This window comes from Nerophis lumbriciformis, linkage group LG26 (assembly GCF_033978685.3).
Source record: "Nerophis lumbriciformis linkage group LG26, RoL_Nlum_v2.1, whole genome shotgun sequence".
NCBI classification, from domain to species: domain Eukaryota; kingdom Metazoa; phylum Chordata; class Actinopteri; order Syngnathiformes; family Syngnathidae; genus Nerophis; species Nerophis lumbriciformis.
In genome coordinates, this window is record NC_084573.2 from 38,619,076 (window position 1) to 38,632,532 (window position 13,457).

Genomic DNA, 13,457 nt, shown 5'->3' on the forward strand with positions numbered 1-13,457 from the left:
TAAAAACCAGCGTGATGTGGGCGCGCATGGAGTCGTATATCAACATGGACGGAGCTGCGTGAAAAAAGCCACCCGGCCTCTTCGCGTAAACTTCCCTTAACCACTCGCTCATCTTTTCTTCATCCATCCATCCCTTCGAGTTAGCTTTTATGATGACGCCGGCTGGAAAGGTCTCTTTTGGCAAGGTCTTCCTTTTGAATATCACCATGGGTGGAAGTTTCTGGCCATTAGCATGGCAAGCTATAACCACAGTGAAGGATGACTTCTCATTCCCTGTGGTGCGAATATTCACCGTACGTGCTCCCGTTGTATCCACAGTGCGGTTCACAGGAATATCAAAAGTCAGTGGAACCTCGTCCATGTTGATAATGTTCTCTGGCCGGATCTTTTTTTCAGCTATCTTGTTTTTACAATATGCACGGAAAGTAGCCAGCTTTTCTTGAAAGTCTTTAGGCAGTTGCTGTGAAATAGTAGTCCGTGTGCGGATGGAGAGATTGCGTCTTTTCATGAACCGGAAACCTGTCGCTTAGTAGGAGCCATTTTGTGGTCTTTACAGATGTAAACACACAAAGGAAATGAAACGTAATATCCGCGCGCTTCTTCTTCTTCTTCTACGCGGGCGGGTGGTTGCTTACAGTAGAAGAAGAAGCGCTTCCTGTTCTATGGGGGCGGGTGCTTACCTTGGCGGTTGCTTGCGTAGAAGAAGAAGCGCTTCCTCTTCTACGGGGAAAAAAGATGGCGGCTGTTTACCGTAGTTGCGAGACCGAAACTTTATGAAAATGAATCTTAATATTAATCCATATATAAAGCGCACCGGGTTATAAGCCGCACTGTCAGCTTTTGAGTAAAGTTGTGGTTTTTAGGTGCAGCTAATAGTGCGGAAAATACGGTAAGTAGACATACGGTTGGATATGTTAAAGGAATTAGTCTACGTTACCTATAGGCTATACCAAATAAGCCCATGTCTAACCTATATTGAGTTCGGTCAGCTGAATAATTTTGATGGTTACGTGTTGTTTGGGCGCACTACAATGCAAAGGAATTAAGGCAATTGCGTTGTGTATAGTGTTTTTTTTCTATTGGAGATATACTACTATGTGTGAATAATTATTTGGCCTCGCTTTCAAGTGAAGTGCATCTCCGATTGGCGACAATGTAAGGCTATTTAGCCTGCTTTGTTTGTCACGACCGTCTATTTTCATTATAATTCAAGTTTGATGATAAAGTGCAGTCTGATGGGTTTGATTTCCCCCCTTCAGCTATTTGCCTTGGCCAATAAGTTGCAGGTAATTTATTATTATTATTTATTTAATTTATTTTTGTTTAAATAGAGATGACATACATATGTTGTTGTATAATTTAAGTTTGTGCGCGTGATTGACAGCCTAAGGCTTATGAGGCACATTTTTTATTTATTTTTTTATTTCAACTTAAAAACGTATGAGCCTATGCCTAGAACATAGGCTATGTGTTTATCTTTATTTTCCTGCCTGTCGTTGACAATGGAGATTGTCTGACATTTTGTCATGGCTGCAGATCAATCAATAAAAGGTTCATCTTTGTCGCGAAATTGTTCACTGTGCACCCCGCCCTCGTCCCTATTTGAGCATTATAACGTTAATAAGTTAATATTCATTGAAATAAATTCAGAATTTTTTTTTTACCTAACGAAAATATAGGCCTAGTCTTTCTAAAACATTTTTTTAACTTCTTAAAAGCCTCGTTCTGCTTGCTGCAACTGCGCACACAAAGTGTGAGGAACGCACTCCTGATCTGAGGGCATTGGCAACAATAGTCAACACTTTCTTCATGGAAATGACAATAATATTATAATAATGATAAATAATATTATCACGCATTAATATATCTTAGCCACTAATGCCTGGCCAAGAGATATTAATGCGTGGCACGCATTGAATGTCTCTGCTGCATTGGATCAGTCTCCTTTCTTTAACAGGCAAAAGCTTTATAACCTCACTAATGCCTTGCATCGTCTATATTAGATATATAACAACGGGCGGGTGCGGTTTTGATAAAATGTTAGTTCGGGTGGATGGCGGATGGTTGACGCTTTTTGTGATGCGGTTGCGGATGAAATAATTGCCTATCCGCGCATCTCTAGTGTGTATGTAGACAGGTGTCTTTATACAGGTAAGGATTTCAAACAAGTGCAGTTCATACAGGTAGTGAGTGGAGTGCAGAAAGATTTTCGGGTTGGCAGGCGATCAAATACGTACGCCATGCAATAAAATGACAATTAATGTAAAAGTCACACAATGCCTTTTTGTTTGACATTCTGTCACTCACCGTTGGAGAGTAGATAGGATTTGATACGGGAGTTGTTCAAGTTTTATTGTTACAATTTCATATATATATATATATATATATATTTTTTTTTTCCAGGAAGTGGATGTGGGACACTGCCCTCAGGAACCAAGTACACTTCCTCTCCAGTACTCACACACATTTATACTCTTCCATGGACAGTGATATCCAACATCATGCTACTTTATTTTAAAAAAATGACAGTATTTTGAAAATATTTGATGACATTCACTGTTGACACTTCTGCTAAAGTAGTTTGAAACATAAAATGTTCCAATTCAAACAAACATTTCACTAATTCTCTCCTTTCTGATGGAACATGATTCTCAAACATCACAGGCTTTGGTCTTGCATTGTCCTGAATGTTCCTGGACCAAGGATCCATGCGGCTCTCGTTAGTCCTGGATGTAAATGACAATGATGCATAGAGTCCCCACCAGTCCCAGGGCCTGGATGCCCAGGAACCACAGCAGGAGCCAGAAGAAGACGATGACCACTGGCTCCACGATCTTGTCCCCAAAGTACATCTGACTGAAGCCCATCCCCCGCAGACACTTGTTGAACATCCCAAACAGAGTGCCCATTCGCTCACAGTCATCCAGGGGAGTCTCCCTGGCCATGGTGCCGGTCTCCCTGGTCATGGCGCCGGTCTCCCTGGTCATGGCGCCGGTCTCCCTGGTCATGGCGGTGTCCTCGTGTGGTCGCCTCATGCTGGAGTCACTCTGAGGGTCTGGTCCTGTCATCCTGGACACGACATTAGACAAAACAGTGAGTTAAAAATTAAATAAAAATACACATCAGCAGATACCAGAAGGTAAGAAAAGTTGCTTTTAAATAATATTGTGAAACAAAACACCAGATAATCATAGCTTACCAAACATTTTGATACATTTTTGAGTGCCGTGTGTAATGTTCTATATTTTCAATGGAACATGTAAAATGTTGGTGTTGTTTACTTGAGTTATATTGCAGTCTACATGTATCTCTTATGTGTGACTGCCATCTTATTGCAGTCTACACGTATCTCTTATGTGTGACTGCCATCATATTGCAGTCTACACGTATCTCTTATGTGTGACTGCCATCATATTGCAGTCTACACGTATCTCTTATGTGTGACTGCCATCATATTGCTGTCTACACGTATCTATAATGTGTGACTGCCATCATATTACAGTCTACACGTATCTCTTATGTGTGACTGCCATCTTATTGCAGTCTACACGTATCTCTTGTGACTGCCATCATGTTGCAGTCTACACGTATCTCTTATGTGTGACTGCCATCATATTGCAGTCTACACGTATCTCTTGTGTGTGACTGCCATCATATTGCAGTCTACACGTATCTCTTGTGTGTGACTGCCATCATATTGCAGTCTAAACGTATCTCTTATGTGTGCATGCCATCATATTGCAGTCTAAACATATCCCTTATGTGTGACTGCCATCATATTGCAGTCTACATGTATCTCTTATGTGTGACTGCCATCTTATTGCAGTCTACACGTATCTCTTATGTGTGACAGCCATCTTATTGCAGTCTACACGTATCTCTTATGTGTGACTGCCATCTTATTGCAGTCTACACATATCTTTTATGTGTGACAGCCATCATATTGCAGTCTACATGTATCTCTTATGTGTGACTGCCATCATATTGCAGTCTACACGTATCCCTTATGTGTGACTGCCATCATATTGCAGTCTACACGTATCTCTTATGTGTGACTGCCATCATATTGCAGTCTACATGCATCTGTGTGACTGCCATCATATTGCAGTCGACACGTATCTCTTGTGTGACTGCCATCTTATTGCAGTCTACACGTATCTCTTATGTGTGACTGCCATCATATTGCAGTCTACACGTATCTCTTATGTGTGACAGCCATCATATTGCAGTCTACACGTATTTCTTATGTGTGACTGCCATCATATTGCAGTCTACACGTATCTCTTATGTGTGACTGCCATCATATTGCGGTCTACACGTATCTATAATGTGTGACTGCCATCATATTACAGTCTACACGTATCTCTTATGTGTGACTGCCATCATATTGCAGTCTACACGTATCTTTTATGTGTGACTGCCATCATATTGCAGTCTACACGTATCCCTTATGTGTGACTGCCATCATTTTGCAGTCTACACGTATCTCTTACGTGTGACTGCCATCATATTGCAGTCTACACGTATCTCTTATGTGTGACTGCCATCATATTGCAGTCTACACGTATTTCTTATGTGTGACTGCCATCATATTGCAGTCTACACGTATCTCTTATGTGTGACTGCCATCATATTGCAGTCTACATGCATCTGTGTGACTGCCATCATATTGCAGTCTACACGTATCTCTTATGTGTGACTGCCATCATATTGCAGTCTACACGTATCCCTTATGTGTGACTGCCATCATATTGCAGTCTACACATATCTCTTATGTGTGACTGCCATCATATTGCAGTCTACACGTATCTTTCATGAGTGACTGCCATCATATTGCAGTCTACACGTATCTCTTATGTGTGACAGCCATCATGTTGCAGTCTACACATATCTCTTATGTGTGACAGCCATCATATTGCAGTCTACACGTATCTCTTATGTGTGACTGCCATCATATTGCAGTCTACACGTATCCCTTATGTGTGACTGCCATCATATTGCAGTCTACACATATCTCTTATGTGTGACTGCCATCATATTGCAGTCTACACGTATCTTTCATGAGTGACTGCCATCATATTGCAGTCTACACGTATCTCTTATGTGTGACAGCCATCATATTGCAGTCTACACATATCTCTTATGTGTGACAGCCATCATATTGCAGTCTACACGTATCTCTTATGTGTGACTGCCATCATATTGCAGTCTACACATATCTCTTATGTGTGACAGCCATCATATTGCAGTCTACACATATCTCTTATGTGTGACTGCCATCATATTGCGGTCTACACGTATCCCTTATGTGTGACTGCCATCATATTGCAGTCTACACGTATCTCTTATGTGTGACTGCCATCATATTGCAGTCTACACGTATCTCTTATGTGTGACTGCCATCATATTGCAGTCTACATGTATCTCTTATGTGTGACTGCCATCATATTGCAGTCTACACGTATCCCTTATGTGTGACTGCCATCATATTGCAGTCTACACGTATCTCTTATGTGTGACTGCCATCATATTGCAGTCTACACGTATCTCTTATGTGTGACTGCCATCATATTGCAGTCTACACGTACAGTATCTCTTATGTGTGACAGCCATCATATTGCAGTCTACACGTATCCCTTATGTGTGACTGCCATCATATTGCAGTCTACATGTACAGTATCTCTTATGTGTGACAGCCATCATATTGCAGTCTACACGTATCTCATGTGTGACTGCCATCATATTGCAGTCTACACGTATCTCTTATGTGTGACTGCCATCATATTGCAGTCTACAAGTATCTCTTATGTGTGACTGCCATCATATTGCAGTCTACACGTATCTCGTATGTGTGACTGCCATCATATTGCAGTCTACACGTATCTCTTATGTGTGACTGCCATCATATTGCAGTCTACACGTATCTCTTATGTGTGACTGCCATCATATTGCAGTCTACACGTATCTCTTGTGTGTGACTGCCATCATATTGCAGTCTACACGTATGTCTTATGTGTGACTGCCATCATATTGCAGTCTACACGTATCTCTTATGTGTGACTGCCATCATATTGCAGTCTACACGTATCTCTTATGTGTGACTGCAATCATTTTGCAGTCTACACGTATCTTTTATGAGTGACGGCCATCATATTGCAGTCTACACGTATCTCTTATGTGTGACTGCCATCATATTGCAGTCTACACGTATCTCTTATGTGTGACTGCCATCATATTGCAGTCTACACGTATCTCTTATGTGTGACTGCCATCATATTGCAGTCTACACGTATCTCTTATGTGTGACAGCCATCATATTGCAGTCTACACGTATCTCTTATGTGTGACTGCCATCATATTGCAGTCTACACGTATCTCTTATGTGTGACAGCCATCATATTGCAGTCTACACGTATCTCTTATGTGTGACTGCCATCATATTGCAGTCAACACGTATCTCATGTGTGACTGCCATCATATTGCAGTCTACATGTATCTCTTATGTGTGACTGCCATCTTATTGCAGTCTAAACGTATCGTATGTGTGACTGCCATCATATTGCAGTCTACACATATCTCTTATGTGTGACTGCCATCATATTGCAGTCTACACGCATCTCTTACGTGTGGCTGCCATCATATTGCAGTCTACACGTTTCTCATGTGTGACTGCCATCATATTGCAGTCTACACGTATTTTTTATGTGTGACTGCCATCATATTGCAGTCTACACGTATCTTTTATGTGTGACAGCCATCATATTGCAGTCTACACGTATCTCTTATGTGTGACTGCCATCATATTGCAGTCTACACGTATCTTTTATGTGTGACAGCCATCATATTGCAGTCTACACGTATCTCTTATGAGTGACTGCCATCATATTGCAGTCTACACGTATCTCATGTGTGACTGCCATCATATTGCAGTCTACACGTATCTCTTACGTGTGACTGCCATCATATTGCAGTCTACACGTATCTCTTATGTGTGACTGCCATCATATTGCGGTCTACACGTATCTCTTATGTGTGACTGCCATCTTATTGCAGTCTACACGTATCTCTTACGTGTGACTGCCATCATATTGCAGTCTACACGTATCTCTTATGTGTGACTGCCATCTTATTGCAGTCTACACGTATCTCTTACGTGTGACTGCCATCATATTGCAGTCTACACGTATCTCTTATGTGTGACTGCCATCATATTGCAGTCTACACGTATCTCTTATGTGTGACTGCCATCATATTGCAGTCTACATGCATCTGTGTGACTGCCATCATATTGCAGTCTACACGTATCTCTTGTGTGTGACTGCCATCATATTGCAGTCTACATGCATCTGTGTGACTGCCATCATATTGCAGTCTACACGTATCTCTTATGTGTGACTGCCATCATATTGCAGTCTACATGTATCTCTTATGTGTGACTGCCATCATATTGCAGTCTACACGTATTTCTTATGTGTGACTGCCATCATATTGCAGTATACACGTATCTCTTATGTGTGACTGCCATCATATTGCAGTCTACACGTATCTCTTATGTGTGACTGCCATCATATTGCAGTCTACATGTATCTCTTATGTGTGACTGCCATCATATTGCAGTCTACACGTATCTCTTATGTGTGACTGCCATCATATTGCAGTCTACACGTATAATAATAAGAAGAGATTTTATTTGTAAGAGAACAAACAACAACAACCTCAAAGTGCTACAGTGCATTAAAAAAAAAAAACAACGCTAGAACCACAAATAGTTGCCCCAAATAGTAAAAAAAAATAAAAACTAGAACAGCTTAATAGCTAGAACTAGCACACATATATCTAACAAAAGGCTTTTTTAAAAAAAAGAAGGGTTTTTAAACCTTTTTTAAAAGCATTCACAGTCTGTGGTACCCTCAGGTGGTCAGGGAGAGCGTTCCACAGACTGGGAGCGGCTCAGAGGTTGGAGGAGGTTAGCCTGTCCGGAGTGGAACAGGAAGCCAGTGAAGGGATTTGAGAACCGGTGTGATGCGGTCGTATTTCCGGTGTCTTTCCATTTGGTCCGCTCAACCGGAAGTAGAAGTGCCATTCGGTCTTTTGGCACTCCATAGCGTTTTCTACTCATATGGCTTCTCCATTCATCACTCCAAGCAAGGTTGGTACGTTTTACAATACAACTAAAACAATTCATACTTAACTAAACCGTCCCCATGTGTACCCCGCCTATCGCCCGGGTGCGGCTGAGATAGGCTCCAGCACCCCCCCACGACCCCGAAAGGGACAAGCGGTAGGTAGAAAAGTGCATATTTGTACATGCTAGCGTCGTTAGCATTAGCTAATAAGACACGACTGACAGTGTGTTGGGTCAGTACAACAATTGTGTGTAATACAATTGAATTACAAACCCCGTTTCCATATGAGTTGGGAAATTGTGTTAGATGTAAATATAAACGGAATACAATGATTTGCAAATCCTTTTCAACCCATATTCAGTTGAATATGCTACAAAGACAACATATTTGATGTTCAATTTTTTGCAAATAATAATTAACTTAGAATTTCATGGCTGCAACACGTGCCAAAGTAGTTGGGAAAGGGCATGTTCACCACTGTGTTACATGGCCTTTCCTTTTAACAACACTCAGTAAAGGTTTGGGAACTGAGGAGACACATTTTTGAAGCTTCTCAGGTGGAATTCTTTCCCATTCTTGCTTGATGTACAGCTTAAGTTGTTCAACAGTCCGGGGGTCTCCGTTGTGCTATTTTAGGCTTCATAATGCGCCACACATTTTCGATAAGAGACAGGTCTGGACTGCAGACGGACCAGGAAAGTACCCGCACTCTTTTACTATGAAGCCACGCTGTTGTAACACGTGGCTTGGCATTGTCTTGCTGAAATAAGCAGGGGCGTCCATGGTAACGTCCATATGTTGCTCCAAAAGCTGTATGTACCTTTCAGCATTAATGGTGCCTTCACAGATGTGTAAGTTACCCATGCCTTGGCCACTAATACACCCCCATACCATCACACATGCTGCCTTTTACACTTTGCGCCTAGAACAATCCGGATGGTTCTTTTCCTCTTTGGTCCGGAGGACACGACGTCCACAGTTTCCAAAAACTATTTGAAATGTGGACTTGTCACACTTTTCCACTTTGTATCAGTCCATCTTAGATGAGCTCGGGCCCAGCGAAGCCGACGGCGTTTCTGGGTGTTGTTGATAAACGGTTTTCGCCTTGCATAGGAGAGTTTTAACTTGCACTTACAGATGTAGCGACCAACTGTAGTTACTGACAAGTGGGTTTCTGAAGTGTTCCTGAGCCCATGTGGTGATATCCTTTACACACTGATGTCACTTGTTGATGCAGGGATGGAAGGTCACGGGCTTAGCTGCTTACGTGCAGTGATTTCTCCAGATTCTCTGAACCCTTTGATGATATTACGGAGCGCAGATGGTGAAATCCCTAAATTCCTTGCAATAGCTGGTTGAGAAAGGTTTTTCTTAAACTGTTCAACAATTTTGCTCACGCATTTGTCGACAAAGTGGTGACCCTCGCCCCGTCCTTGTTTGTGAACGACTGAGCATTTCATGGAATCTACTTTTATACCCAATCATGGCACCCAAATATTTACTTGGGTAAAAGTAAAAAGTACGTTGTGAAAAAACTACTCAAGTACTGAGTAACTGATGAGTAACATACACACACATATCATATATATATATATATATATATATATGTATGTGTGGGAAAAAAATCACAAGACTATTTCATCCCTACAGGCCTGTTTCATGAGGGGGGGTACCCTCAATCATCAGGAGATTTTAATGGGAGCATTCGCATACCATGGTTTATATAGGGCACAGAGTGGGTGGGTACAGGCTGGCCTAGGGGCGTGGTGATTGGCTCATGTGTTACCTAGGAGGTGTTTCCGTCTATGGCGGCTTCCTTGACGTCACTTTCAACCTGAGAAATAACAGCTACCAACCATTCAAGAAACCCAACACAACACTCCAATACGTGCACCATGACAGCAACCACCCACCCACCACCACGAAAAGAATACCTACCGGAATCAATAAAAGGCTATCGATGCTGTCATCTAGCAAAGCTGAATTTGACCAAGCAACCCCCCCCCGTACCAAAAAGCCCTTGATGAAAGCGGATACAATTTCACCCTCACCTATGAACCCACGCCAGGAAACCAGCCAAAAAAGAACAGAAAACGAAACGGCATCATCTGGTACAACCCCCCATACAGCAAAAACGTCTCAACGAACATTGGACACAAATTCCTCAATCTGATTGACAAACACTTTCCCAAAGACAACACCCTAAGAAAAGTATTCAACAAGAACAACGTTAAATTGAGCTACAGCTGCATGAACAATATACGACAAATCATCTCAAACCACAACAAAACAATTGCAAATGAGCCGTCGACCCCCAGACAGAGCGACTCCAAAACCAACAAAGGATGTAACTGTCGAAAGAAACCTGATTGCCCTCTCAACGGGGGGTGCTTACAAACATCAGTTGTCTACCAATCTAAGGTAATACGCAAGGACATTAACACATCCGACACATATGTAGGATTAACCGAGGGAGAGTTTAAAACCAGATGGAACAATCACAAGGCTTCTTTCAGGAACAAAAACCTGCGAAATACCACAGAACTCAGCAAACACATTTGGGACCTCAAAGACAATAATGTTGAATATTCAATAACATGGCAAATTCTTGCATCCAGCACACCTTACAATAGTGGTAATAAAAGATGCAACCTATGCTTGAAAGAGAAACTGTTTATTATTTACCGTCCAGACCTGTCATCCCTCAACTAAGCGCAGCGAAATTGTAACAACATGCCGCCATAGACAGAAACACCTCCTAGGTAACACATGAGCCAATCACCACGCCCCTAGGCCAGCCTGTACCCACCCACTCTGTGCCCTATATAAACCATGGTATGCGAATGCTCCCATTAAAATCTCCTGATGATTGAGGGTACCCCCCCCCTCATGAAACAGGCCTGTAGAGATGAAATAGTCTTGTGATTTTTTTCCCACACATACATATATTGCGCTCTACTACGGTATCGAGCACTATTTTTTGGATAACCTTATTAAGACATATATATATATATATATATATATATATATATATATATATATATATATATATATATATATATACATACACATATATATATATATATATATATACACACATTTATATGTATATATACATGTATATATATATATACACATATATATATACAGTATATAATTTTTATTTATTTATTTTGCCGTTTTTGTTTACATGTTAAAGGTGTTTTAATGAATATACATGCATGTTTAACACATATAGATTCCTTCCTTTCATGAAGACAAGAATATAAGTTGGTGTATTACCTGATTCTGATGACTTGCATTGATTGGAATCAGACAGTAGTGATGATAACGTCCGCATTTTCGAATGGAGGAGAAAAAAAAGTCTAATACCACATGAAAGTGGTCGGTTTTTGGCATCTTATTTGTCCAGCTTCCATATTCGTTTTTATACACTTTACAAGAAATACATTGGCGGCAAACTCCGTAGCTTGCTCGCTTGTTTGTTTGCGCTGGCTTTCGGAGACTCTTGTTTTGAAAGCGCAGGCGCGATGGAGCGGCACTTTTATTGTGAAGACAGGAACTGTGCAGTCAGTCTTTAGACTTTTGACGGGATGTACGGTTGAAATAAAAAAAAGGGTCTTTTTTTCCTTCACACTTTTTGATCGATTGATTGGAACTTTTATTAGTAGATTGCACAGTACAGTACATATTCCGTACAATTGACCACTAAATGGTAACACCCGGATACGTTTTTCATCTTGTTTAAGTCAGGTCATGTGACCGCCTGGCTCTGTTTGATTGGTCCAACGTCACCAGTGACTGCATCTGATTGGTGGAACGGAGTGAAACGTCACCAGTAAGGCAGGCACTTTGAAGGTCTGTCTGACAGACCAAAACAAACAAAGCGTGCATTAACAGATGGATAAAAATGAGTAGCGAGTAGCGAGCTGAATGTAGATAAAAGTAGCGGAGTAAAAGTAGCGTTTCTTCTCTATAAATATACAAAAGTAAAAGTATGTTGCATTAAAACTACTCTTAGAAGTACAATTTATCCCAAAAGTTACTCAAGTAGACGGAGTAAATGTAGCGCGTTACTACCCACCTCTGCATCTAACACAATTTCCCAACTCATATGGCAACGGGGTTTGTATTTTTGTCGTTACCTTTTCGGAATGCTATCGTCTTAATGTCGTGTTTGCTTCTTCACAAATAAAAATAAATATATATTATACAGTATATATTTTTATCCTACCAGATTTTTAATCATGATGAAAAAACAATCAGAGGCAAACATGTCAGTGTCAGTATCGACATTGGCATGACTGGCTCTGTATTTACAGGTATCGGATCGACAAAACAAATGACAGTATCGTAGTGGTCCACCATTTTATGACTACTATTACTGTTTAGTGTAAATGTTTTCACTTTCAAAGTGAACTCACCTCTAAAGACAGTTAGCACGTCAGTACAGTGACTTGTCAATAATACAGACAGTTAGCGTGTCAGTATCCGGGGTGGCGTCTCACCTTCTGTGGTTCTGTAAAGACGCCGCGGGGAAATCTGGACGAGGTTGTTCATGTAGATCTGGTCTTCCGGCAGACATAATCCCACGCAGGAACTTTCACGCATAATAACACCTCCGTGTGTGTGTAAGTGACAACCCCACCGAGCAGCATGACGTCACCCGCCGGTCGACGTATGTCCTTTTTCTTCTTCTTCTTTGCTTTAATGGCGGTTGACGAGCAACCTTCTGGTGCGCAGTACCGCCATAGACCTCTTATAAGTGAGCATTGGCTGGTGTGACGCGAGAAACTGGGCCGCCATCTTGAAGTGGTGATGAGGTAGCTGTCACGCCAAATTTCTTCCCCCTACAAAAACCTTCCCCCCCCCCCCATTTACTTCTGGGGTCATTTTCTATTACGTAATTTCCTCTTACTTACGTCATTTCCTCTTACGTCACTGACAGCAGGCCCAGCCCTAACCAATCTGGCGCCCTAATGTTGTAACAAATAATATTTCTATTAAATAGGCTTTACTTTGCATTTTAATTAACGTGGGATTATTGTTTTTGTATTTAGAAATAATAGTACCAACTTCTTCTTTTTTTTTTTTTTTCTCCAACATTTGTGGCACTGGCGTGGCGCCCCCTGATGGACGGCGCCCTTAGCATTTGCCTATACGGCCTATGCCACGGGCCGGCCCTGCCGTCAACTGTCAGTTTAGCATCTTTGTTTTCTACCCGTCACCTTTGAGTTTAGCATCTTTGTTTTCTACCCGTCAACTGTCAGTTGAGCATCTTTGTTTTCTACCCGTCACCTTTGAGTTTAGCATCTTTGTTTTCTACCCGTC

General features: G+C 41.4%; 1 protein-coding gene across 1 annotated transcript; it reads right to left on the reverse strand.

Moving 5' to 3' along the window:
* Nucleotides 1-2,337: 2,337 nt before the first annotated feature.
* On the reverse strand, nucleotides 2,338-12,843 carry fam241a (family with sequence similarity 241 member A). Its single transcript, XM_061986916.2, has 2 exons — nucleotides 12,635-12,843; nucleotides 2,338-3,069 (listed from the first exon to the last, which is right to left on the reverse strand). Exons 1-2 carry the CDS (start codon nucleotides 12,709-12,711, stop codon nucleotides 2,721-2,723), a joined length of 426 nt encoding a protein of 141 aa, XP_061842900.1. The 5' UTR covers nucleotides 12,712-12,843; the 3' UTR covers nucleotides 2,338-2,720.
* Nucleotides 12,844-13,457: the final 614 nt, after the last annotated feature.

What these genes read in the sequence shown, in the direction of transcription:
- fam241a (XM_061986916.2), bottom strand. Translation starts at nt 12,711, where the DNA reads ATGTCTGCCGGAAGACCAGATCTACATGAACAACCTCGTCCAGATTTC. An exon ending in TCTTTACAGAACCACAGAAG is followed by an intron (nt 3,070 to 12,634) that starts GTGAGACGCCAC and finishes TGTCGTGTCCAG; the next exon opens with GATGACAGGACCAGACCCTC.